The sequence below is a fragment of the Candoia aspera genome, chromosome 1 (genome assembly GCF_035149785.1).
Source record: "Candoia aspera isolate rCanAsp1 chromosome 1, rCanAsp1.hap2, whole genome shotgun sequence".
Classification (NCBI taxonomy): domain Eukaryota; kingdom Metazoa; phylum Chordata; class Lepidosauria; order Squamata; family Boidae; genus Candoia; species Candoia aspera.
Genome location: NC_086153.1, coordinates 335,810,032 through 335,837,458, shown reverse-complemented (window position 1 = coordinate 335,837,458; position 27,427 = coordinate 335,810,032). Strand labels below are relative to the sequence as shown.

General features: G+C 44.1%; 1 protein-coding gene across 1 annotated transcript; it reads left to right on the top strand.

Annotated features, from left to right (window-relative positions):
* Nucleotides 1-27,427, top strand: KLHL26 (kelch like family member 26). Its single transcript, XM_063290832.1, has 4 exons — nucleotides 1-119; nucleotides 13,566-13,748; nucleotides 22,932-25,155; nucleotides 27,222-27,427. The coding sequence occupies exons 1-3, from the start codon at nucleotides 49-51 to the stop codon at nucleotides 24,511-24,513; spliced, it is 1,836 nt and encodes a 611-aa protein (XP_063146902.1). The 5' UTR covers nucleotides 1-48; the 3' UTR covers nucleotides 24,514-25,155; nucleotides 27,222-27,427.

The window sequence follows — 27,427 nt, the reverse complement described above, 5'->3', positions numbered from 1 at the left end:
CTGAGCCCCGGCTGGGGCGGCCTCCAGCGAGCGGAAGGCGGCGGGAAGATGGCGGAGCCCGGCGAGGCCGAAACCTTCGCCGAGCGACCGTCCACGCCGAGCAGCAGCAGCCTCAGCAGGTGAGCCACGGAGGAAGGACGGCTCCCCTCCTGCGCACCCCCCCCCCGCCGTCTGGAGTCCCACCTCCTTGGGGAGGGGAGGGGAGGGGAGGGCGCCGCTTCACCCCCAGCTCTGCCACACGCGGGAACCTGCTCCCCCCTAACAGAGAGCCCGCCCTGGCTCCTCTCCGCCCGGAGGACGGTGCGGTTCCCTCGTTCTAGTGCACCCGGGTTCCTCCCCCGCCCTGCATCCTGCTTTGCACTGTTATTTGGATTGCCCTTCTCTGATTTCTGACCCACCTCTGGAAGCTGGGCGGGGCTCTTGCCAGGAGGCTGTCGGCGTGTTGGGGGGGACCCCGAGATGCTGTAGTGGCACGCCAGGGTTAGCCAGGTTACTGCATTAGCCCATTTTGTGCCTATGTGCTGGCTATTCAGGCCACGATAGAGCCCAGCAGAATTAAAGCTAAACCAAGGATAGTGTCTTCAGCAAAGGATTGTTACCTTGTTGTGGTGATGGAGCTTGAGCACCTCAATGATGCCATGAGCTAAACCGTGAAGGGCCACCCAAGATGGGAAGGTCATGACAGAGAGGTCAGACTAAATGCGATCCCTGGGGAAGGTAATGGCAACCCACCCCAGTATTCTTGCCGTGAAAACTAAATGGATCAGTACAACCAGAGATATGTCGGTATACCATCGGAAGATGAGACCCCCAGGTCGGAAGATGGTCAAAATGCTACTGGGGAGGAACAGAGGATGAGTTCAACTAGCCCCAGACGTGATGACGCAGCTAGCTCAAAGCCGAAAGGACGGCTAGCGGCCGACGGTGCTGGTGGTGAACGGCGAATCCGATGTTCTAAGGATCAACACACCATTGGAATCTGGAATGTAAGATCTATGAGCCAGGGCAAATTGGATGTGGTTATTGGTGAGATGTCAAGATTAAAGATAGACATTCTGGGCGTTAGTGAACTGAAATGGACTGGAATGGGCCACTTCACATCAGATGACCACCAGATCTACTACTGTGGACAAGAGGACCACAGAAGAAATGGAGTAGCCTTCATAATTAATAGTAAAGTGGCTAAAGCAGTGCTTGGATACAATCCAAAAAATGACAGAATGATCTCAATTCGAATTCAGGGCAAGCCATCTAACATCACAGTGATCCAAATATACGCCCCAACCACAAATGCTGAAGAAGCTGAAGTAGAGCAGTTCTATGAGGATCTGCAGCATCTACTGGACAACACACCTAAAAGAGATGTTATTTTCATCACAGGAGACTGGAATGCTAAGGTGGGCAGTCAAATGACACCTGGAATTACAGGTAAGCATGGCCTGGGAGAACAAAACGAAGCAGGACATAGGCTGATAGAATTTTGCCAAGACAACTCACTCTGCATAACAAACACTCTCTTCCAACAACCTAAGAGACGGCTTTATACATGGACTTTACCAGATGGGCAACACCGAAATCAGATTGACTACATCCTTTGCAGCCAAAGGTGGCAGACATCTATACAGTCGGTAAAAACAAGACCTGGAGCTGACTGTAGTTCTGATCACGAACTTCTTCTTGCACAATTTAGGAACAGACTAAAGAGATTAGGGAAGAGCCACAGATCAGCTAGATATGAGCTCACTAATATTCCTAAGGAATATGCAGTGGAGGTGAAGAATCGATTTAAGGGACTGGACTTAGTAGATAGGGTCCCGGAAGAACTCTGGACAGAAGTTGGCAGCATTGTTCAGGAGGCGGCAACAAAATACATCCCAAAGAAAGAGAAAACCAAGAAGGCAAAATGGCTGTCTGCTAAGACACTAGAAGTAGCCCAAGAAAGAAGGAAAGCAAAAGGCAACAGTGATAGGGGAAGATATGCCCAGTTAAATGCAAAATTCCAGAGGTTAGCCAGAAGAGATAAGGAATTATTTTTAAACAAGCAATGCACGGAAGTGGAAGAAGACAATAGAATAGGAAGGACAAGAGACCTCTTCCAGAAAATTAGAAACATCGGAGGTAAATTCCAGGCCAAAATGGGTATGATCAAAAACAAAGATGGCAAGGACCTAACAGAAGAAGAAGAGATCAAGAAAAGGTAGCAAGAATATACAGAAGGCCTGTATAGGAAGGATAACAATATCGGGGATAGCTTTGACGGTGTGGTCAGTGAGCTAGAGCCAGACATCCTGAAGAGTGAGGTTGAATGGGCCTTAAGAAGCATTGCCAATAAGAAGGCAGCAGGAGACGACGGCATCCCAGCTGAACTGTTCAAAATCTTACGAGATGATGCTGTCAAGGTAATGCATGCTATATGCCAGCAAATTTGGAAAACACAAGAATGGCCATCAGATTGGAAAAAATCAACTTATATCCCCATACCAAAAAAGGGAAACACTAAAGAATGTTCAAACTATCGAACAGTGGCACTCATTTCACATGCCAGTAAGGTAATGCTCAAGATCCTGCAAGGTAGACTTCAGCAGTTCATGGAGCGAGAATTGCCAGATGTACAAGCTGGGTTTAGAAAAGGCAGAGGAACTAGAGACCAAATTGCCAATATCCGCTGGATAATGGAAAAAGCCAGGGAGTTTCAGAAAAACATCTATTTCTGTTTTATTGACTATTCTAAAGCCTTTGACTGTGTGGACCATAACAAATTGTGGCAAGTTCTTAGTGGTATGGGGACACCAAGTCATCTTGTCTGCCTCCTGAAGAATCTGTATAACGACCAAGTAGCAACAGTAAGAACAGACCACGGAACAACGGACTGGTTTAAGATTGGGAAAGGAGTATGGCAGGGCTGTATACTCTCACCCTACCTATTCAACTTGTATGCAGAACACATCATGCGACATGCTGGGCTTGAGGAATCCAAGGCTGGAGTTAAAATCTCTGGAAGAAACATTAACAATCTCAGATATGCAGATGATACCACTTTGATGGCTGAAAGCGAAGAGGAACTGAGGAGCCTTATGATGAAGGTGAAAGAAGAAAGTGCAAAAGCTGGCTTGCAGCTAAACCTCAAAAAAACCAAGATTATGGCAACCAGCTTGATTGATAACTGGCAAATAGAGGGAGAAAATGTAGAAGCAGTGAAAGACTTTGTATTCCTAGGTGCGAAGATTACTGCAGATGCTGACTGCAGTCAGGAAATCAGAAGACGCTTAATCCTTGGGAGAAGAGCAATGACAAATCTCGATAAAATAGTTAAGAGCAGAGACATCACACTGACAACAAAGGTCCGCATAGTTAAAGCAATGGTGTTCCCCATAGTAACATATGGCTGCGGGAGCTGGACCATAAGGAAGGCTGAGCGAAGGAAGATCGATGCTTTTGAACTGTGGTGTTGGAGGAAAATTCTGAGAGTGCCTTGGACTGCAAGAAGATCCAACCAGTCCATCCTCCAGGAAATAAAGCCAGACTGCTCACTTGAGGGAATGATATTAAAGGCAAAACTGAAATACTTTGGCCACATAATGAGAAGACAGGACACCCTGGAGAAGATGCTGATGCTAGGGAGAGTGGAAGGCAAAAGGAAGAGGGGCCGACCAAAGGCAAGATGGATGGATGATATTCTAGAGGTGACGGACTTGTCCCTGGGGGAGCTGGGGGTGTTGACGACCGACAGGAAGCTCTGGCGTGGGCTGGTCCGTGAAGTCACAAAGAGTCGGAAGCGACTAAATGAATAAACAACAACAACAAGGATAGTGTGCTGTGCAAATGCACTAGGACTGACCTGGTTACTCAGGTTCTGTGAGCGCGGGCAATGTAATCCTGGGTGAGGGTGGGTTGTCTTTCCCAGCAGCACAGCTCCATGTTCTTATACTTCTTATGTCCGTCCATCCATACTTCTTATGTTCGTCTATCTCCCTGTATGATGAACTCCAGACCCACCAGTGTAGAGATCTGTCAGGCTGGTGATGATGGGAGGTGTAGTCCATCACATCTTAAAAGTGAGCTGGGGAGCCTTTGGGTCTTCCTTCCACCCCACAATTTTTTCTGCCGGCCCCTCGAAAGGTTTTTCCTCCTCTTAATGCCCTATAATTGTCCTTGGCTCTTCCCCAGCCCTTGCTTTCCCCCTGCAAAGATCTTTCCCTCTCTCCTTTTAGTACACAGGAGCAACCTGTTGTTGAATGTCAACTCCCACCAACCCTTACTAGTGTGACCCAACATCTGGAGGGCTACAGGTTGTCCTCTGGTTGCTTTCACACAACATTTTGATCAGACTTGCTGAATTAACCCAACTCTTTGTTGCCATCTAGTGATTACACCAATTTTTGTAACCTAAATATGTTTGTGGAGTCCTTGGTGCTCTCTGAGCTTGGTTGTTTGCTTGCAGATGTTTCATTACCCAACTAGCAATGCTACCTCGTATGAAACGTCTGCAAGCACACAAACAAGCTCAGAGAGCACCAAGGACTCTGCAGTTCAACCCAAAGCTACAAAGGTTCTCTTCTATTGAAAAATATGGTTGTCCTAATCAAGTTAAAACATGCTTAGGTATTTTATTACTGGTATTTCTATGCTGCTCTACTCCAAAACAGTTCTAGGTATCCAGGAACTCAGTGGCGATGCAACATAGGTGCCCCTTTCTCTCATTATGTGATCATGCCCCCTGCAGCATAATATTTTCTGTCCCCTCTTGTTCCTCACATTTTCCCAAAATAGTTTCCCATCTTCCTCCATCTGTGAGGTCCTTGTGCTGTCCTCTGCCTGCGTTTCTGCCAGGAACTTAAAGGAGGCCTGTTGGAGAAGAGCGAGGACTAGGCTGGTCCAGCACACCTGTCCCACAGTAGCCAACTAGATGTCTCTGGGGAAGCCCACACGCAGGAGGGATGTTGTGGTTTCTCCCCGTCCCCACATGACTGGAAATGCCAGGCATGGCTGCTTGTAAAGGACCATCAAACACCCACAACTTGCTTGGGTATATCTAGTTTTTAAAAAACCATCCAGATTGCTGGCCGCCATTTCATCTAATGACCTGTGCTCCGTTTAACCATGCCCACTTCCTTTATTGATCTTGAACTCCTATGATGCAGCTTTTAGCTTACCCCCACAAAACCTTCCACAATTATCTTCCTATAATTGCTCCCTTGTCCAACTCCCCATTACCATTTCATGGTTGAGTGTTCTTTCGATAATCTTTTATTAAAGTTCTTATTTGCTTATTTCCTAGGTGACTAGGAAATAGATCCCCGCTCTCCCCAATAGAGATTCCTCTATCTATGATTTCTTCTGCTCCAACTCATCCTGTATTTTTCCCTGAAGATGATTATGCGTTTCTCCGCAGTTAGTCCTCTTATTCTGTGCAGCCTTTTTCTAGCTTGTGATACGTGTTCCAGCACAGAGCACACTGATTTCCCTTAGCCTCTGCTTTTGCCTAGCCTGCTATGCTATGTAGTTTAATTTCCCTGTATGATTCTCTCCTCCAGAATCTTGTATCTGCCCCAATATGTGTCTTCTCCCAAGTTTATGATTCAGGTGAAGATGCCTATGCATATCTTCATGCCATAAAGTGAGACTCAGCCAAAGGCTTAGCTTTGGTTAAGAAGTAAATAGAAGAAATGGTCCACTTGCAATTGTTCTGTATGGTATGTTGCTATCTAGCTAAAATTTTAGTATCTAGTATAAACACCAGGATCAAGTTAGATTCTAGATATATCTACCTAAAATAACTAGATTTCTCTCTGGTTGTTTTAATTGCTCCCACTGTGTGTGAAAGACCTGAGTTTTATAGGCTTGTTAGTGTGCATTTTGCAGTGCATTATTTTCTTGACTTTCCTCCAAGCTGTTTACAATTAGCAGGTCTAGACAGATTAATGGAGGACAGAGATATCAACATTGTTCCTGCAGCATCAACTGTTAGCAGAGGTTAAAGAGGGTTAAACTCCTAATGTCCTGATTTGGAATTTCTGAAGTATATCTGATAGGCCCTTGAGTGGCACAGAATTTGGACAGATTGATCTTTAACCTGATCTAGGTGTTTTTTTTTTTTAATGTGAAGCAGGTGAGGCTGGTACTATTCTGGGCATCTGCTGAGTTTTGACATTACTGTATATAGGGATTTTAATGCAAACATTCTCTTTCAGGCCAAGTGCCACTTATTCTGTTACACATATGGCCAACCTACAGTTATTCCTTATATCTTCTTTACCCCCCCATTTAACTTCTGGAGTGCATTAACTCCTACAACGCAGTTGTACGCATGCTTGTTCTGGAAAACCCACTACTGTAGTTTACTGTGTAGCACAAGTTGAATACAGGTAGTCCTTGTTTAGCGACCACAATTGGGACTGGCATCTTGGTCATTAAGCAAAGCAGTCGCTAAGTGAAACTGACTGTCCTTCCATTCTTACTTCAGCTTTCTTTTGCTTTGCAGACCTGTGAAGGTCATAAATGCATGGACTGGTCACAAAATTACTTTTCCTTCACCGTTGTAACTACAAATGGCTGCTAAACTAGGCAGTCACTAAATGAGGACTACCTGTAGAAATGTATGGAGAGGTATAGTGAATGGTATAGATTTAAGTTAGATTTATCTCTCATCTCTAATTTCTTGAGCTTACTGGTGCTCACTCCTTTTCTGTACTTGGCATAAAGTTGCTTCCCCCAAAAGGGAATAATGTGATGGTAGGTATGTATGGGTGTATTTATGTACACCTGTTTGTGTGCTCCTTATGCCAAGGCTCAAAATGTCTTACAAACACACAACAGAAATAAAACAGAATCCTGAGCTGCAATAGCCACCACATCCAAGCACAAGCAGGAGGGTCCCCGCATTATAAATCCATTCCAAAAACTCTTTGGAAAACTCAAATTTTAATTGACTGATTATGTACCATCAAGTTGGTGTCAACCCTTAGCAAACATAAATAGATTTTTCTCTAGGATGACCTGTCCCCGACATGGTCCTTCACCATGGTACATCCATCACCGTTGTAGGTGAGTCCATCCACTTTGCTGCTGGTTGTCCTCTTCTTCTCTTTCCTCCTACCTTCCTCAACATCATGGTCTTCTCTAGAGAGCTAGGTCTTCGCATGATGTGTCCAAAATACGATAATTTCAGCTTGTTCATTTGGACCTCGAGTGAGAACTTCGGATTGATTGGTTCTAGGCTCCATTTTCAAGAGCCTTCTCTAACACCAAAGTTCAAAAGTATCAGTGCTTGTTCTGTACTGTTTCTTTCTTCCTCATAAGCAAAAGAATGAACAAAGCATGTGTGGGACATCTGAGTGCAAGGGCGGGATTTGGTGTGTCTTCCACATTTGCTGGCCTCAGGTGACTATTATGAGCAGGAGTCGGAAGTCATCACTCTCTGATTTGGATTCAACACTGCTTCCAGCATTATGGGACCAACTGAAAGTGATGTCACAATGTCAGAGAATTGGAAATAGGAATTACCTTGTTTTCTTTAACAGAATAAATGTAGGGGACCCGTAAGTCCTTCGTCCATACATCAAATAGCGACTGTCAGGTAGAGAAGATCATTCTTATGCTCATGCTGTTTTCCTAAATGAAATTAACTCCTCCCACTCCACATCACTGCTGTCTTAATTCATACTGATTCACTCCTTTTGCATCTACAGCTAGTCCTCGCTTAACAACCACAGTTGAGGCTAGAATTTCAGTTGCAAAGCCAAGCGGTCATTTGACCCTATTCTGACCTGGTTTTATGACCCTTTTTGCGGCAGTCAGTAAGCAAATAACTGCAGTCATTAAACGAGCCACATGGTCGTTAAGTGAATTATGCGGTTCCCCATTAATTTTGCTTGCCAGAAACCGGCTGGGAAGGTAGGAAATGGCGATCATGTGAGCACGAGATGCTGTGATGGTCATAAATGCAAACCAGCTGCCAAGCACCCAAATTGTGATCATGTGACCATGGGGACGCTGCAATGGTTCTAAGCGTGAGCACCGGTTGTAAGTCGGTTTTTTCAGTACCGCTGTAGGTCTGAAATGTCACTAAACAAATGGTCATTATGTGAGGACTGCCTGTATCTGTAAGTGAAATAAAAGGTAAATAGGCTCTTGCTGAGGTGGGCGGCTATAGAAATCGAATAAATAAATAAAAATAAATCTTACTTTATTTTTAAAATTTTTATCCCACCTTTTTTGCCCATTAGGCACGAGATCTATCATTTCTTGTTTAATCTGGCCTTGGAACAATAGAAATTCTTGCCTTATCAGAAAGGAACAACTACAGTCCATGTTGGGCGCATGCAGGAATAATTTGGGCAGGTCTCCTACTGATCTGCAATGCTGGGCAGATTCAGAATACAGTCCAACTCTAAATCCAGTTAGGGGTTTTACAGGTATATGCTAACACCTTGAATTGCGCCCTGTAGACAACTGGCAACCAATGGGGATCTTTCAATACAGGAATCCATCGTACCCCTCTGCTTTGCACTGGTCAAGAGCCTGTCATATTTTGCACCAATTACAATTTTCAGATACTTTGCAGGGATAAGCTCACAAACAGCACGTTACCACAAAGTGAACTGAGGTGCGGATTACCGTTCCAAAGTCTGGCCAGCTCAAAAAGGATTGAAGTTGGTGCATTATTTATTCATTTGTTTAGGCAATGAATATGGCTGCTCATCCTAAATACATAACTCTTTGGGGGCTAACAAACCACGCCACAAGAAAGTAAAAATAATATAATAAAACTCCTGTAAACAGAATAAAAGATGTAGTTAAGATACTTAAACCAGATGTAATTTTGCGGATATGCTTTTGTGGCTAGACACTGTGATTGTCTCAACCCTCAAGGCTGCATGGGAGTCATTTCTGCACCAGCATGAATCTGAATAACATGTTATTTTATAGTCCAAACCAGTGTTTCTCAACCTTGGCAACTTTAAGATGTGTGGACTTCCACTCCCAGAATTCCCCAGCCAGCAGTAGGATCGATGCTTCCCAAAATAGACTTGGAAATACTCAGGGACCTAAAGCATTATTTCATTAAAAGGGTGTTCTCAATTAACTTAGCATTCTTCAGCAGTTTGGCAGGATGTTTTGCAAAGAGAAAAATCTGCACTGGAGGGCCAGCTGCAAACAAGAACTTGCTGGCATAAAGCTCTTCCATTACAATGAACAGCTGCAGGATCCTGTCCCTTCTTGGTTCAAGGCACAATGACAAGAAATCTGAACAAGCCTCTGTCAAGCCCAAGACAGGATTCCAGGTGCCCTTCAGAGAATTTTCTAAGATCACAACCAACAGGGCAGAGGTTGGTGAGCAGCTAAGGGGGAAAAACTAAGCTACCAGCTGCTTTTTTTTTTCTTCTGGTCTCCTTAGTGCTGAATGGATGTCTCCCAAAAAATGCTGTTATTTACTGGAATGCTGCATGGTGTTTCTGATACGCTCAAGCCAACTCTTAGTTGCTTAATGCTGGCTTTTTAATTAAAGTGGTAAACCCCCCCGCCCCCCAAATCTGTTGCATGCCAACAGCAGGCTGTGTAGCTCATCCTTACGTACTTTCCAGGTCTGAGAATTGCCGACATGTCTCCCCCCCACCCAAATGAAGTGCTGAGGATTTGTTTTGCCAGGGTGTTTAGCAGCAAAATATAAAGATCTCAAATGTTTCGGTAACCATAGCTACCTCAGATTCATCTGAAGGAGGCTGGCTATATTACATGTTTTTGTTTTTATTTGTAAGGTGTCAAATTGTCCCTTTAGAAGCAGGAAATATGTCTGTTGGGAAGGAACAGAACGGGAGTCATTCAGTGAGAGAGAATACCATTACTTTTGAAAGGGACCTAACAATCTTTTTTTTGGCTTCTGCGGGTAGCAATATTTGGCTGACCTCATCTGAGCTTAGAAGCTAAGTAGAATCAAGCCTGGTTAGTACATGGATGGGAGACCACCAAGACGTTTGAGGGCAGTAGGCTAGACTTGAAAAACAGGAGAAGGGCAGGTCAATCCGCTTTGATATTGTTGCCAAGAAAACCGCATGGATACATCAATGTAAGTCACCAGGAATCAAGCTTGACTTGAGGGGGACTTCGACATTAATGCTATGACTTGTATATTATGTTTAGGACACCCGGAAAAAAAATTAGGATTGCTACTACTTTTTTTCTCTTGTTAAGTGTAGAATTGTTGCGGTGATAAATAGACTTAAATGAAGTGACCCAAAAGTAATTGGTGGGGGGCAGGAAGGTTACTAAATTTAACCTCTGATGATTAATCCTAGAATCACGGAGTATAACAATTAGTAAGGACCTTGGAGATAACCTAGTTCAACCTTCTGCCCTTTGCTTGCACTTAGGGCACTCTGGCTAAATTGTGCCCAAACTGGCAAATATACAGGCGGTCCTCAACTTACGACCACAGTTGGGACCAGAACTTCTGTTGCTAACTGAGGCAGTTGTTAAGTGAGTCACGCCCAAGTTTATGATATTTTTTGCCATGATTGTTAAGTAAATCACTGTGGTTGTTAAGTGAATCATGTCATTAAGCGAATCTAGCTTCCCCCATTGACTTTGCTTGTCAGAAGCTGTCTGGGAAGGTCGCAAATGACGATCACGCGACCCTGGGATGCTGCAACTGTCATAAATACACGCCAGTTGCCAAATGCCTGGCTTTTGATCACGTGACCGCAGGGACACTACGACAGTTGTTAAGTGTGAGGACTGGTCGCAAGTCATTTTTTCCGGCACTGTTATAACTTTGAATAGTCACTAAATGAATGTTCATAATTCGAGGACTGCCTGTAATCCTTGCAGTTAGCAGGAAATGCTGCGTGGGTATGACTAAAGCTGGTAACCTATTCGACACTTCTTCTGACTTGTTAAAAGCAGTGTGTGAAAACTGTGGTTGGCCAAGCTTATGATGCGATAGGCATAGGTGTTTGTTGAATAAGATAAAAGCAGAGCATTTTAAGAGCATCAATTAACAAATGAAATAAAACAAAGGAAAATAGATATCTTGTGTGTCTGGAAAACTGGGAGAAACTTTGGTAATATTAACGTTCAGATCTATGCTCCTCTTTGCATCATAAAATCCATCCAATCTATATTGGAAATCGTTTGGGTTCTCAGTCAATGACATAGCTTCATCTGTATACATGGGCATTCATGTCTGCCAGAAACATATCCCTAACATCACAAGCATTCCTTTTGAATGTATCCATAAATATATTAAAAAACAAATGGGATGTCACACTTCTTCGTCTTCGTCTCCCTTCGTTATTTGCTAAGCATACCATTTAGTCTCCTTGATGTCTTCTGTCCGTCCATCCATCCATCCATCCATCCATCCATCCATCCTATCCTGCTCTTATTGCATTCAGCACTCAACTTTCGACTCTAATTGCACAGAAGACACAGAAACAAACGTAGTTGTGCTTGAAAATAGAATAAACGATTGCAAGGTATATATGACTGGAGAAAAACAAGGGCAAGTAAATGAATTTGGGGACCTTGGTAAAATGTTAACTAAACACGGAGAAATGGCTAGAAATGTTTTACGATGGGTAAATGCTAATAGGAAGGCCGTGTATATATAATATGCAATCTGTTGATAGGAGTTATTGTTGAAAGGAACAAAAATAGCTGTGTACAGGAACCTGCTTTTATGGAAGTGAGGAACACAAAGATGAATGCAGTGGGAATGGGGTACTGAAGAATTGTATGTGGTAAAATAAGAAGAGAAAGGGTCAGGAATAAGTAGGTGTTGAATTAATACGGACTGTATGCAAAAGTGAGTGACTGCATTGAAGTGGTTTGGTTATGTAAAGAGAATGAATGAAGAGGATTAAATTGCAAAGGAAATATATTAAGAAAGAGTAAGTAGTCCTTACTTAACAACCCTAATTTGGACCGGAATTTCCACCGCTAAGCGAAGTGGTCATTAGGCGAAACATCACGTGACTGCACTGCTTAGCAACGGCAGTTTCAGTAGTCCCGGTTGTGGCCAGGACCTCACGCTTCTCCTGCCCTGCCTTGCTCGCCTCTGCTTCAACTCCCCCCACCCACCTGTCTCCCCCCCATCTCTGCCCTTTTGGCTGCCCTGCACTCTGCCGCCCCAGCTGACCTTCACCATCTTCTTCCTCCTACTGCTGATGAGGTGTGCCCAGCCCAGCCCTTTGTGAGGCAGCTGCTGGCCGTGCAAGGCCTTCCCGAGGCCTCGCAAGGCCTTCCCAAGGGGCAGTGGAGTGCAGGGCAGCCAAACAGGCAGAGATTTGGGGAGATAAGCAGGTGGGGGGAGTTGAAGTGCACCCTGCAGTTGTAAATGTGGGCAGGCTGCCAAGCACCCATATTTTGATCACACGATTGTGGGGGCACTGCAACGGCCATAACTACGAGGACCAGCCACAACTACCATTCGTTCAGCGCTGTCATAACTTCGAATGGTTGCTGAACAAATGGTCGTTAAGTGAGGACTACCTGTAAATGGGCAGAGAGGAAAGGGAAGGCTGAGGAGGTCATGGTGGGATGGAGCTGATGGTCCTGAAGGAGTGAGAGGCAAGAAGTTAAAGCTAAAATCCAAGTTCCAGTTTCTTCCAGGTTCCCAAGGTGAGTTGAACTGGTTGAAACTGTGTGTGCAGCTGCAAGCAAATAATACCAACCAATCACCACAGTCGTGGTGTGTGGGCCTTGGCGAAGAATCATGCAAGGTTTTCTTTTGTGCCATTCCCAGAGCCTCTGCCAAGGAGCCGATGCTGTTCTTTACATTTTTTCTTCCTAAGTACAGTAGCACAAAGCATGGGACTGCAAGGCCAGAAGGCATTAAAGTGTTTTTTTTTAATGCCATTACTTCACATTCTGCAATGTAACCTCTCTCGCTCTCCCCCAGCCCCCCACCACTTCCCATTCTAATGGCTTTTCAGTGAAAAGATTAAGTTATGTCATGTTCAGTTTCATATATTCCAAGGCCACTCTTCCTGTCTTCGTTTTTGTTACAGCGGGGGTGGGGGTGGGGGCTGACATCAATCTTGCAAGTCTGAAAGTATAATTCTCCTGCCATCTCCTCTTCAGCCCGAGAAACGAGGGAGGGTCCCTTCTGAGCCTCTTGTCCCACCCATTATCTAGCTGCGGGCTCTGCCCTCACTTATCTGACTGTTCCCTTGGCAGCGTTTCTGGGCCCCGTCTCCCAATGTCTTTCCCACATTCCATTACATCTGGTTGATGTTGGCCTCGCGGGGTACACCAGATAGGAATCACAACCAGATGAACTTATTCTACTTTATTGTAGAGCTACATTGACAGAATCTTGCAAGTCTGAAAGTACAAATCTCCCCCCCGCATCTCCTTTACAGCCTGAGAAACTAGGGAGGGTCCCTTCTGAGCCTCTTGCCCCTCCCACTATCCATCTGCGGGCTATGCCCTCTCTTATCTGACCATTCTCTTGACAGCGGCTCTTGGCCCAGTCTCCCAAGGCCTTTCCCACATATAATTACACTGTAAGAACCATTAAAGAAAAAAACACTCTGTAATGTATGCCTCTCTCTCCCCCTTTCTAGCATGGCGGACAAGAACAGCACGCTGAAATGCACTTTCTCAGCTCCGGGCCACAGCGTCACCCTCCTGCATGGGCTGGCTTCTCTACGGGCTCAGGCCCAGTTGCTGGATGTCATCCTCACCATCAACAATGAGGTCTTTCAGGTGCACAAAGTGGTTTTGGCGGCCTGCAGTGACTACTTCAGGTGAGAGGCTGTTTTCTGCTCTTTCCGCTGCTCGGCAGACAGCGTCGCTGAAGTTGTTGGTCCTAGACAAAATGGTGGCTTTGCGCGGGAGGGCTGCTGCTCAGCAGCTGGCTTGTATGCAAGGAAGGCTGGCATCAACTGCAGACGTCTCCAGGTGAGGCCTGGAGCAGATCCTGCCTGAGACCCTGAAAAGCTGCTAAGCTTTGTGGCTCAGGGGTCTGTGCTGGCCAGGAGTCTGCTTGGGAGTGAGGCAACGTCCTATGCTTGTATAAGGCAAAGATACTGCTGAATGAGAGTGCTTTTGGGAAATGCAGGAAGCTGAGCTAGCAAAGTCTGGACTCAGCCTATATATTGTCAAGAAGGGCCGGGAACCGTCAGAGCTGCTTCCCAGGTGAAATTGAAACCGAAAAAGAGTTCAAGGACAGTGTTAAAGCAGGAGTTGGCAATGTGGCATCAGTGGGTGCTGTCATGTTCACTGCACTGTACATCGTAACATTTCACATGCCATGTTGCTGACCTTGTGCCAAGCTCTGTATCTATGTTCATGTTAATGGAATGTGTTTGGGTTATGTGCTCGGCTCAAGGACTTTTCCACCGCAACGTCAAGAGCCGTTGGGAGCACCTGGGATTGTGAGCCTGGGAAGAGTCTACGGGGGGAGGGATCTCGTTTGTACCGAGGGGTTTTTTAGTTTGCATTTGGTGCGCTTTTCTCATTCTCAGCTTTCTTTGTACTTGCATACTATTCTTAAATAAACCAGACTTTATTCAGCTTCTGCTTGTGAGTCTGAGAGTATTTTAGGATAGGCAAACATTACAGGTGCCCTGTGAAACCCAGGCGATGTCCAGGGACCTCCCCAAATAATTTAAAACAGTGTTTTTCCAACTTGGCAACTTTAAGTTGTGTGGACTTCAACTCCCAGGATTCTCCAGCCAGCTTCAACTCCCAGAATTCTCCAGCACACATCTTTAAAGTTGCCAAGTTTGAAAAACTTTGATTTAAAACTCTATCTATCTATCTATCTATCTATCTATCTATCTATCTATCTATCTATCTATCTATCTATCAAATTTGTCACCGCCCATCTCTTCCCATCAGAGGGACTGTGGGCGGTTTACAACAAAACTTACTTTTAAATGGCTGAAATCTTGTGAGATTGCGTATATCTTGCCTGAATTCTCATAAGATTTGGTGTTTTTTAAAACAATATACTAATGGGTTTTTTTTCACAAATATGCAAGGTTATGAACTTCCTGAAAGAGTGACCGATCTGTGGTTTAAGGGAATGTGTAGCTCTGCGGTGTTGCACATTCGAGGTCTTTCAGGAAAAGTAAACAGCAGTGGGAGATTCCAGAGCTGATTGAAACCCTCCTTGAATCAATCCAAGCAATCTACAGAGCCAAAAGATTCAAGCGTAGTGAACATAAGAACTGCCAGGCTTTAGGATAGGTGGTGGTGTTGAGCCTCTGTAGATTTTTTGTTGTTGTTTGGTGTGGTTTTTTCTTCTGGATGCACATTTCTTTTTTTATTGTTTTTGCTTTTAAAATATAAGCCACTGAGAGTGGGTTGGGGTCAGGGAGACTCTAAATTATATAAATTAATAAATTTGTTTTGCCCTGATACTATCCTAGACTCATGCTCTGCTTTGTACTTGCTACCTGAGATGGGGGACAAAGGAGGGCAGAAAATTTTCTAGTGTTACATTTTTTTGCAAAATGTTTTCAATTTCTAAAAAAAAATGCACTTTGCAATTTATTAGTAACTATAAATGCATGCACTGCAGTACCAGTCAAACTGGGATTGGTTCAAGCTGTAATATTTTCATCTCAATAAATATACTAAAGGTATAAGGTAAGGATGGACAGAACAAAACAAAAACAAAATACTAAACGAAAAAGTTTAAATGTTCTCAGATTAGGTTGATGGAGAATGCTTGGGTGAAAACCAGAAGTAGGTTTCTGGATTAAAAAAAAAAAACTTGAGATCATCAGTGAACATTGATTTATTTATAACATTTGCATTCCATTCAACTGCAGCCTCTAATCCAGCCTTTTTCCACCTTTTGACCCTGGAGGAACCCTTGAAATATTTTTCAGGCCTTGGGGAACCCCTGCACATTCAGGCTCAAATATAGGCCAGAAGCTACAAAATTATTACATTCATTTCATGGGTTGGCCTGTATGTATGCCTTAACAGTGTTCTTAAACTAAAAATGAAGAATGCAACTTACCTCTTTAATGTGAAGTTGCCCAAATTTGAAATAATTTTTTAAATAAATCGTGATCTCCCAGTGAACCCCTAGTGACCTCTCGTGGAACTCTAGGGTGCCACAGAACCCTGGCTGAGAAACCCTGATCTAAGCTAGTACAATGAAACAGACAAAACAGAGTAATCAGCAATAATTCTCAAATCAACAGATCAGGTAGCTGCCTTAAAAAAAGGTAACAACCAGCTCTCTTATAATATTTGCTGGATGACCCACCCATAATTCAGAATTCTTTCCTGAAGGCTTTAAGGAAGAGCAGCATTTTAAGTGCCCTTCTGAATATTAACAGGGAGGAAACCATCCTGTGCTACTTAGAACTCTATGTTATTTGAATATAAATACACCACCACCACCCCATGCTAGTATTTTGCACCTGACTCCCAGAATGATGTGATTCTTTCTGCCGCAATTCACCTGCTGAAATAATGTAAAGTTGAGCTAATCAGGAATTGAACGAATGTGCGACCAGCCCAGCTTTGCTTTGAAAACAATTTCCTAGGTTCAGAATGTGCCTTGAGTTAGCACGTCCCTTTCTTTTAAGGGTTTGTTTCTTGCACCTTGTTCTGAGGAATAAAAAATATACTCGAAGCCTGCTCATTTCTGACCTAAATCGGCGGGGCTTCACTTAGATTGGGAATTTCCACCATTCCTTCTGAGACCAGAGCTTCATGCTAGGGAGGGGCTTACTAAATGCCCCTTCCCTACCACACTCTGGGTCTGGTGGTGTTGGGGTGGGCTGTGAAAAAGCCCCCATTGGAGGTGAGTCATTGGCCAAGTGCTGATGGGCTCAGAACATCCCAAATGGAAAGGCTGCTGCTTGTGTGTTGGCTGGCTACTTCTTGCTCACCTCTTCTGAACTTTCTGCCTCCCATCTTCTGGCTGCTTGTGATTATTTGTGCCTGCTGCATGTGTGTCTGTGAGCATATGCACACCCTTGTTCTTGTTTTTTGATTGGTGTTTGTTTCCCTAGTAACATCAACCCCAGAGGTTTATGGCTCTTCATAATAAGGAGCAATTAAGGGGGACAGAAGATCTCCCACCAGATGCTAATGGCTGTGTTTGATTCTGTACACCACATGCTGGCCCTGTGTTTTCTTGCCGCTGAGCTGTAATTGTTTCAAGGGTTCCTTTTGTAATCAGGGTGTTTTGTAGGGTCGTTGCGCGGAACAGTGAATAACATAATCTTCCGTCTGGGTTTAGATCTGATTTGGATTCAAATGAAGGGTAAAAGGAAGGTGATAGCGTTTAAGAGCATTTGGCAGCTGTTGCTCTAATCTGACTACAAAACACTCTTTTTAAAAATCAGGATAATTATAAGTTGACCATGCTTTTCTTGATATTCAGCTCTTCTTCGTAGCGGCAAAGCATTTTCAGTCCTCCTCTGTAAGAGGTGGGAAACTGCATCCCATGATCTTCCGTTTGTTGCCTTTGAAAACAGTGGCTGTCGGTAGCTTAGCAGGTCAATGGTCTACGAGTTCACTCCTGAAAGCTTCCTATGGTAAACATGACCTTGGTCAAAGCAGGACTTGGACAATGCCGTAATGATCCCATTCTTCTCGCAGAATGGGTTGTGATTCATTTTTTTGATAGGAGCCTACGAAGCTGCTTGATTCAGGCCACTGTCTCTTCCGAATAAAAGCAACTCTCTGGATTTTAAGTGAGGTGGTATTTACACAAAGGTATTTCCTACGAGCTGTTTATATGAGGATGCGCCCAGGTCTCACAGGATCCAAGGTCGAGCCATTTATGGATGGAGGGGGAAACTGTGCTTGGGTAGAGATGCTTGGGCTTCATATCCTTCTCCCTAATCTTGGCTGCTTTCTGAAGATGTCAAGCACCAGCTTTCCCTTGGTCCTGCTGGCATTCCTGTGTGCAGGCAGGAAAACAAGAACAAGGTATGAAATTGGTGGTGGCAGCAAGGAGGAACAAAAGCACAGCAATAATCATGGGCGCTGCAGTCCTGTGGACAGCAAACATCCTTAGCGGGGAGATGGGCGGTGATAAAAAGTTGACAGATAAATCTACAGCAGAAATCCTGTTAGACTTCAGCAACTATGGCTCATAGGTATAAGTACAAAGCTGCTGTATGCAGAGCCCAATTAGGTGCATCTAATCCTAATTTTCTGAATATTTCCCCCCCTCCCCTAAAATTAGGGGCAGAAACACCCAATTCCCTTTAGCCCTAGCCACTGGGCTGTTGAAGCTGGCATTCCCCCGAAATCAGTTGGAACTTTATTTTTAAACATTGGCTTGGTATACTGTATAATTAGTAAACAAAGCTTAAGCACCTGGTAGGACTGATGCATAAAGAAATTTTAAAAAAGTTCCCTATTGTCATATTTCTCCTTGCTCAACTTGTACTATGACGACGCTGGGCGGTTTACCGACAGTTAGAAATAGAAGAATAAAATGTCATTAAAACAATATAATATCAATATAAAAATATAGAATGAATAATATAAAAGTCAAGATGGGAAATAGTGATGTTACCGTTGGCCCCATCAAGGAGCCAACCACCCCCATGATCAGCTATCCCCCCTCCCACCCCAGGCAAGGTGGCACAACCAGGTCTTAACCCCTTTCCAGAAGGCCGGGAGAGTGGGGGCATCGTTTGTAGGAGATCTGGACCCAAACGAAGGGGAAATGACATAAAGCTCGCTACACGTGGATTTCATATTCAAAGATTGACCTTCGACTTTACTTTTATAAAAATGCAGGCTGTTACCTTAGTTAATATGCTCCCACAAGTGTGGCCAGAAAACTGTCCATTCGAGATGCATTTTGATATTTCCCTGGTCAATCAGCGTTGGGCAATCTTCAGTTTTCTGGGATCTGTGTCATTTTTTTTCTTATTCGATTTCACAGACTCAGCAACAAGCCAGGTGCAAAATAAACATGAAGGAAAAGGATGGCTTTTTCCGCTCAGAACATGGGTAGATAATCAATATAAAATCAAACCCATAAGTCTCTTTGCATAAAAATAAATTTCAGTGGTGTTATTTGGGAAACTGGGAGGAGCATTTTAACTGTTGTTATTGCAGGGCAGTTGAGACTCAGACACCATACCAGATGCCTATAAATCATCCAGATCCTACTCTACTGTCTTCCCATCCCTAAATAAGCATTACAGTTTTCCACCCTCGGTAGAGCTGTTCGATCAATATTGATTGCAGTTCTTGATTGCAACATTCCAATTTGATTGGTGTAATATCTGTTAATACTGATCTAATCTAATCAGTGTTGCCTTGTGGGGCTCAGGAGGCATGACTCCTCTGTCACCGTGCTTGCCCTATGGGACAATCTGCTCAAAAATTTGGTTGGATCTGTCCCTTGCTGGCCTTTAAGAAGGCCCCGAAGACTTGGTTCTTCACCAGGTGCTGGATCAGGAAGTTAGATGAGCTCGCTGCATGATAAAGAGTTATGTCTGGTCCCCGGTGCAGTACCTTTTATTATTTTTATTATTTTCCTTGTCATGGATGTTTTTAACCCTTGTCAGTCTCTGGGTGAGTTGATGGCCATATGAATTGATTAAATAAGTAAATATACAGGTAGTCCTCAACTTATGACCATTCATTTAGCAACCATTTGAAGATATGATGGCACTCAAAAAAGTGACTTATGACCAGTCTTCACACTTACAACTGTCACAGCTTCCCTGCGGTCACATGATCAAAATTAAGGTGCTTGGCAACCAGCATGTATTTATGTTGGTTGCAGCATCCTGGGGTCACATGATCACCATTTGCAACCTTCCCAGCTGGCTTCCAACAAGCTAAGTCAATGGGAAAAGCCAGATTTGCTTAATGACCAGGTGATTCACTTAATGACCATGGCAAAAAAGGTTGTAAAATTAGATGTGACTCACTTAACAGCCGCCTCACTTAGCAATGGAAATTCTATCCCAATTGTGATCATAAGTTATAATTAATTTTATAATACAGTACATAGGTAGAAAATGTTCTGCCTCACATTTGAAACAATATCAAACATGCTGTTTAGAAGTTGTCTAGGTCATGAACAAACATTAAGATTGTAGGTGCAGCAGAACAGAATTGATTGCAAGCCTTAGAACAAATAGATTACAACTTAGTTATCTTCACATGCATGACCAGTTTTTAGCCCAAACATGCATCTCAGGATCCACTTCTTAACATTTTTCTCCAACAGTAGATTTGACAGGTAAGATGCAGCTGTCACAACTCATTTTAGATCAGTCAATCAATCTTATATGCTCCTCCAGTCATCAGCTAAGTGGCCCATAGTTGTATCACATGTAAACAAAATCAAAATGGCAAAACTGGCCAATAATCACAATTACATAATAAAATAATGGTTGCCATAATAAAATAATTGTTTCCTACCAGCTGGAACAAGTAGACAGCCTAGTATGAATGCAGTTTATTTATTTATTTAGCATAATTCACCAAAATTGAGCCAATCAATCAATAAAAAATTTAGACTGTTTTTCATGTAAGCATCCCAAAGTGGTCCATAAAGAATAAAATAATTAAATACAAAAATAAAATGATTTCTTTTATAATATGTGTAAACAAATTCAATCAGAAAGACTCTAGGCAGTGCGAGGGTAAAATATAAATGCATTTATAACCACTGTCAAAAAGATCAGAAGCCGCTTCTTTATAATCTTTTCTATTTCTATTTCTATTTTCTTTCTTACTCATTCACTATTCTGTCTTATTTTCTTTGTTTCTTTTCTAATATTTGCATTGTTTTTATCTTGTTAAAAATTTCTTCAATAAAATTACATTAAAAAAGAAAAAGAAAGACTCTAGGTGGTGCCCAACGAATTACAAAACGTTAAAAGAATATGCTTTTTTAAAGTAAACTGCCATGCTAAAGCTCAGGCTCAGCCATTAAAATTATATGAGAAGATCCAGGATTAGGAAAATGATGTACTTTACATAGTGTGTAGCTCCTCTGTGGAATTCACACTATCTGATGTTAGATGGTCTCCAATTTAAATGATTTTAACGGGATTGGATAGGTTCTTGGACGAGCGTTCTTTCAGAATTTACTATTCTTGATGGCTGTTTACTACATTCAGACTCAATGCCATAAACCTTAAATATCAGCTATAAATGAGCAACCACGAAGGAGAACTCGTTATTTCTTGCTTTTCTACCTTTCTGAATGCATCTGTTTTGATACAGCATGGAGGGCTGGATGGACAGTTAGATTAATGCAGCAAGGCGGTACTTGTTCTTATTTTACAGGTAGTCCTCGCTTAACAACCACAATTGGGACTGGAATTTCGGTTGCTAAGTAAAGTGGTCATTAAGTGAATCCGACCTGATTTTATTACCTTTTTTGCAGGGGCCATTAAGCCAGCCACCACGGGTGCTAAGCGAACCATGTGCTCATTAAGCTATTCACACGGTTCCCCATTGATTTCGCTTGCCAGAAGCCAGCTTGTCGAAAATGGCAATCACGTGACCATGGAACGCTGTGACAGTCACAAATGTGAACCAGTTGCCAAGCATCCAAATCATGATCACATGACCATGGGAATGCTGCAATGGTCATAAGTGTGAGGAATGGGTGTAAGTTGGTTTTTCCAGCACTGTTGTAAGTCTGAACCATCACTAAATGAATGGTTGTTAAGCAAGGACTTCATGTATGTCCATTAAAGCAGCTAAGCTTCTGGTTCTCTTTTTTAATCAGTACGTTGCACATAAGATTTTGTCTCATACCACAAAAAGGTCTCTGTAGAATGCATCTATACGTATTTTACTGCTTCCTATGCTAATATATGAAGGGACGCGGTGGCGCTGCGGGTTAAACCGCTGAGCTGCCAATCGGAAGGTCGGCGGTTCGAAACCGCGCGGCAGGGTGAGCTCCCGTTGCTCGTCCCAGCTCCTGCTCACCTAGCAGTTCGAAAACATGCAAATGTGAGTAGATCAATAGGTACCGCTTCGGCGGGAAGGTAACGGCGTTCCGTGAGTCATGCTGGCCACATGACCCGGAAGTGTCTCCGGACAACGCCGGCTCTAAGGCTTAGAAACGGAGATGAGCACCGCCCCCTAGAGTTGGACACGACTGGACTTTACGTCAAGGGAAACCTTCATCTTTCTGATGAAGGGACGCAGTGGCACTGCGGGTTAAACCGCTGAGCTGCTGAGCTTGCTGATCGGAAGGTCAGCAGTTCAAATCCGCATGACGGGGTGAGCTCCTGTTGCTAGTCCCAGCTCCTGCCAACCTAGCAGTTCGAAAACATGCAAATGTGAGTAGATCAATAGGTACCGCTTCGGCGGGAAGGTAACGACGTTCCGTGTCGTCATGCTGGCCACATGACCCGGAAGTGTCTATGACAACGCCGGCTCTAAGGCTTAGAAACGGAGATGAGCACCGCCCCCTAGAGTCGGACACGACTGGACTTTACGTCAAGGGAAACCTTTACCTTTACCTATGCTAATATAAATCCTATAGTTCTGTTTTAATAGAGATACTTGAGACAGCTTTTAGCGTAAAACTAAATCAAAATTCAGAAAGGCTCATTGAAAAAGGCAGTGATTTCAGGAGGTGTAAAAGAATCATCAAGAGTTTCACAGAACCAGAAAAACACTTTAACATCTGCACAGGCCAGATGCTTGTGGAAGGTCTAACGAGGTGGTGAAAACAAAGAATGGTTGATTTTCCGAGGTAGGACGTTCTTAGCCAGAGAAGGAAGCTTACATTTCTGTTACTCATTGATAACAATTTGTCTGCTTATTCCCTGAGAAAAACAATCTCACAGTGGATTCGCACATGTAATTTACCGTGATGCATCACAGTCAGTGAAAAGGCGAGTTATTTGTTGCAGACTTTCTTAGTTGGCTGGCAACCTGGGGCAGACTCTCCCTGCTGATGTCTAGGAATGGTGAACCTGATCAATTTTGTCTCCTGTCCTTTGGTCTTTTAGGGCCATGTTCACTGGTGGGATGAGAGAAACCAACCAAGATGTGATTGAGCTGAAAGGTGTCTCTGCCAAGGGCTTAAAGCACATCATAGAGTTTGCGTATAGTGCCGAAGTCACCCTTGATCTCGACTGCATCCAGGATGTGCTCGGAGCAGCCGTCTTCTTGCAGATGGTACCAGTGGTGGAGCTGTGTGAGGAGTTCTTGAAATCTGCCATGAGCGTTGAGACCTGCCTTAACATTGGGCAAATGGCCACCACATTCAGCCTGGCCTCCCTGAAGGAGTCAGTCGATACCTTCACCTTCCGGCATTTCCTTCAGATTTCTGAGGAAGACGACTTCCTGCACCTTCCTTTGGAGCGGCTTGTTTTCTTCCTTCAGAGCAACAAGCTCAAGAGCTGCAGCGAGATTGACCTTTTCCGGGCTGCTATCCGATGGCTGCAGTATGACCCAACACGCTGCAGCAGTGCCAGCCAGGTCCTGTGCCACATTCGCTTCCCGCTCATGAAGTCTTCGGAGCTGGTGGACAGCGTCCAAACCTTTGACATTATGGTGGAGGATGTGTTATGCCGGCAGTACCTCTTGGAAGCTTTCAACTACCAAATATTGCCTTTTCGGCAGCACGAGATGCAGTCTCCCCGAACCGCAATTCGCTCAGATGTCCTTTCTCTCATCGCTTTTGGTGGCACTCCATACACGGATAACGACAGGACCGTAAGTGGCAAAGTCTACTACTTGCCCGACAGCAGCGCACGCCAGTTCAAGGAGCTGACAGAGATGGAGGTGGGGACTAGCCACACCTGCGTGGCTGTCCTGGATAATTTTGTTTATGTGGTTGGGGGACAACATTTGCAGTACCGCAGCGGTGAGGGAGCCCTTGACATCTGCTACCGGTATGATCCACATTTGAACCAGTGGCTGCGCATTCAGGCTATGCAAGAGAGCAGGATCCTGTTTCAGCTGAACGTGTTGTGTGGCATGGTCTACGCCACGGGGGGCAGGAACAGATCTGGCAGCTTGGCATCCGTGGAAAAATATTGCCCCAGAACCAATGAATGGAGCTATGCTTGCCCCCTCAAACGCAGGACGTGGGGTCACGCTGGGGCCACAGTGGGAGGCAAGCTGTATATATCGGGAGGGTATGGAATATCAGTGGAAGACAAAAAGGCTCTGCATTGCTATGATTCTGCCCTGGATCAGTGGGAGTTCAAAGCTCCCATGAATGAACCACGGGTCTTGCATGCAATGGTCAGTGCCAATAATAAGATATATGCCCTCGGGGGCCGCATGGACCATGTCGATCGTTGCTTTGATGTCTTGGCAGTGGAGTATTACGTACCAGAAGCCAACCAGTGGACAATGGTAAGTCCCATGCGGGTAGGACAGTCTGAGGCTGGCTGTTGCTTGCTAGAGAAGAAGATCTACGTTGTGGGGGGATACAACTGGCACCTGAACAACGTTACCAGCATTGTGCAAGTGTACAACACTGAGACGGATGAATGGGAGAGGGACCTCCATTTCCCGGAATCGTTTGCCGGGATTGCTTGTGCACCGGTGATTCTACCACAGCCTACAGCCTGGAGGTGACTGTTGAAAACCACCCAGTCTTCTGAACCATCATGTGCATGTTCTTGCCTGGCTTGATTTGCAAAATAAAGTGTATTCATTGCAGGCAAGTGAGCTCTTCTGCCTACACTCCCTTGGTTTCTTTGCATTCCAACAGCACCTTTCTGTTGGGACTGGGAGTGTGATATGGAAGACTGTCCTGAGTGGGAATCTTCTCAAGAAGGTGTGGTGGTACACACCCTGGTTTCTCTTCTCTAACGATATCACATCTGCAGCCTTCTGTTTAATAAGCTTCTTTTTTCATTTATAAATTACTGAGGGATTCACTGTACCTCAAAGTGTCATTATATGGAAGCGTGTTGCATCTGGACAATTTGAAAAAAGTCAGGACAACTGAGATCATCCTGAACTTTCCAAAAGCAGTAAGAAGCAATTGGGGGAAGGAGAAGAGGGCTTTAGGGGTGAACAATATATGACCTCATACAAGAGCACGTTTACTTTTCTGAAAAGCAGTTTTGAACATGTGTATGGAATATACCTGTTCTGTTGCTGAAAACTTGATAAGGCACATTCTCCTGTGCAGAGATTTAGGAAAGTAGTAAGAAGACTCCATAGAACCTTGGAATCTATGGAGTGGAGAGCAAAACAGGATTATTAGCACAGGTAAATAAACTGACAGTATCTTTTTTTTTTTTTAATCATAATCCACTTTTGGGGGGACATGCATGGAGAGTCGTGCTTTAACATGGATATATCCCTGACAGCCTTTCTGGATGCTTGAACGCTTCCTTTAGGCAAGAATGTTCACTGTTGGACAGGATGGGCAAATACAGTATGAACAATCACTTGATGAAAGTGGTTATATTTATCATTCCTCTTAATTGTTGGTTATGGAAAGCCTCTTTTATATATCTGCAGCTGCTTGGAAAATGAGATGAGCAAAGTAGCCATAAGATTGACATTTCATCCTGCAGGATGAACTCTGGTGATATGTAATACGCAGACTGTGCTGAATGGGTATTTATATTCATCTACTGCGGGTACTGAATTGGCAGATTATTTTGAGTACAGGTATCAGTTCCCCATAAATTGGTATACAGGGAGTCCTCGCTTAACGACTATTTGTTTAACGACAGTTTGGACTTACGACAACACTAAACCCCAACTTGCGACTGGTCCTCGCGCTTACAACTGTTGCAACATCCCAGGGTCACATGATCGCAATTCAGGCCCTTGGCAACTGGTTTGCATTTATGACTGTTGCAGCATCTGTGGTCACACGATCGCCATTTTCGGCCTTCCCAGCCGGCTTCAGGCAAGCAAAATTAATGGGGAACCGCATGATGCTTAACGACCACGAAGTTTGCTTAATGACCAGATCACTTAGAGACTAAAATTCCAGTCCCAATTGTGGTCATTAAACGCGGACTACCTGTGGTCACTTACGTACACTCTTGTATACTCCATAATAGCTTGCACAACATGCTTACCCAGGTCTGATAAAACTACGCTTAATTTCAACTCTGGTTAGGATTTTTTATTTTTGGTTTGTGCAAATCCAGCCTGCTTGATTAGTTTATGGCTCATGTATTCTGCAAGCCCCAGAAATGGGTTGATTTCAGCAAGCAGGTTGAATACGTTGTATGCAAACTTAGCCCAGGTATCCAGAAATAGCCAACTGTTATTCCAAGCTCACGTGGATTGGCCATCTCAGCGTCCGTGTGGTGCAGTGCTGGTAGAACTATCCTGCTGCACGTGTGTATCAATGTAATTCACAGTTCCCCTGTTTAGGCTGCACCATGTTTCTCCCAGTTCACATTTCCCCATTCTCCAGCCATCCGGAGTTCTCATTGGCAATGTCTAGTTTCCAGTTGTTCCTAAGATACTTTCTCTTAGCACTTCCATTTGGGGTGGTGCCTTTGAATCAGTCTGACTCCTGGTGACTGCCTGGACGGGTCCCTGCAGTTTTCTTGACAAGGTTTTCAGAAGTGGTTTGCCATTGCCTCCTTCCTAGGGCTTAAAGTGACTGGCCCAAGGTCACCCAGCTGGCCTTGCGCCTAAGGCAGGGCTAGAACTCACAGTCTCCCAGACTGGTGCCTTCACCACTACACCAGACTGGCTCTCTCCTTTTTAACATAATGCAGTTATAATCAGCTCAGAAGCCAGGTACAGAAGCCACATCATTGTCTGGTACAGTTGGATGGCTTGAAGCTTCTAAGAAGATACACCACCATTATATTTTTCTGGTACTCAATGCAGAGCAGCTTCATAGCTTTCATTTTAACTTTCCACAATGCCCTGATGAATGTATTATCACCCCCAGGGCATTGCGGGAAATTAAAGTGGCCTAGGGTCAACCAATGAGGTGCCAGTGCTGGAATATCTGACAAAGAGAGCCCAGAGGGAGGAGGGAGATCATCAGAGGGTGTTTGATGGGGGATGCTCAGTCTAGACCGGTGTTTCTCAACCTTGGCAACTTGAAGATGTGTGGATTTTCAACTCCCAGAATTCCCCAGCCAGCGTGCACGCTGGCTGGGGAATTCTGGGAGTTGAAAATCCACACAACTTCAAGTTGCCAAGGTTGAGAAACACCGGTCTAGAACTAGCTGAGATGAAGTCTGCTGATGCAGTTCTCCATTCCCTGAGACTTCTGCTCTCCATTCTGGTAAAAGACTGCTGCAGACAGAATTGAAACTCATTTGTTCCCTTGCTTTTCTGTATTTAACTAGCCATGTATGCTTCAGCTGCAGTCTGGAACAGGAAATGAGGACTTTGCATTAAATACATAAAACCAGTGAACTGCATCTTTTCAGAAGAGGCTTGAATTTGTGCTTAGGAGTTCACATCTTGCTGATCAGGTTTGTTTTTGTGTTACGGAACATGAACTTTGGAGCATTGTCCAAGTGTGGAATTAAAACATACTTTCATATGTTAA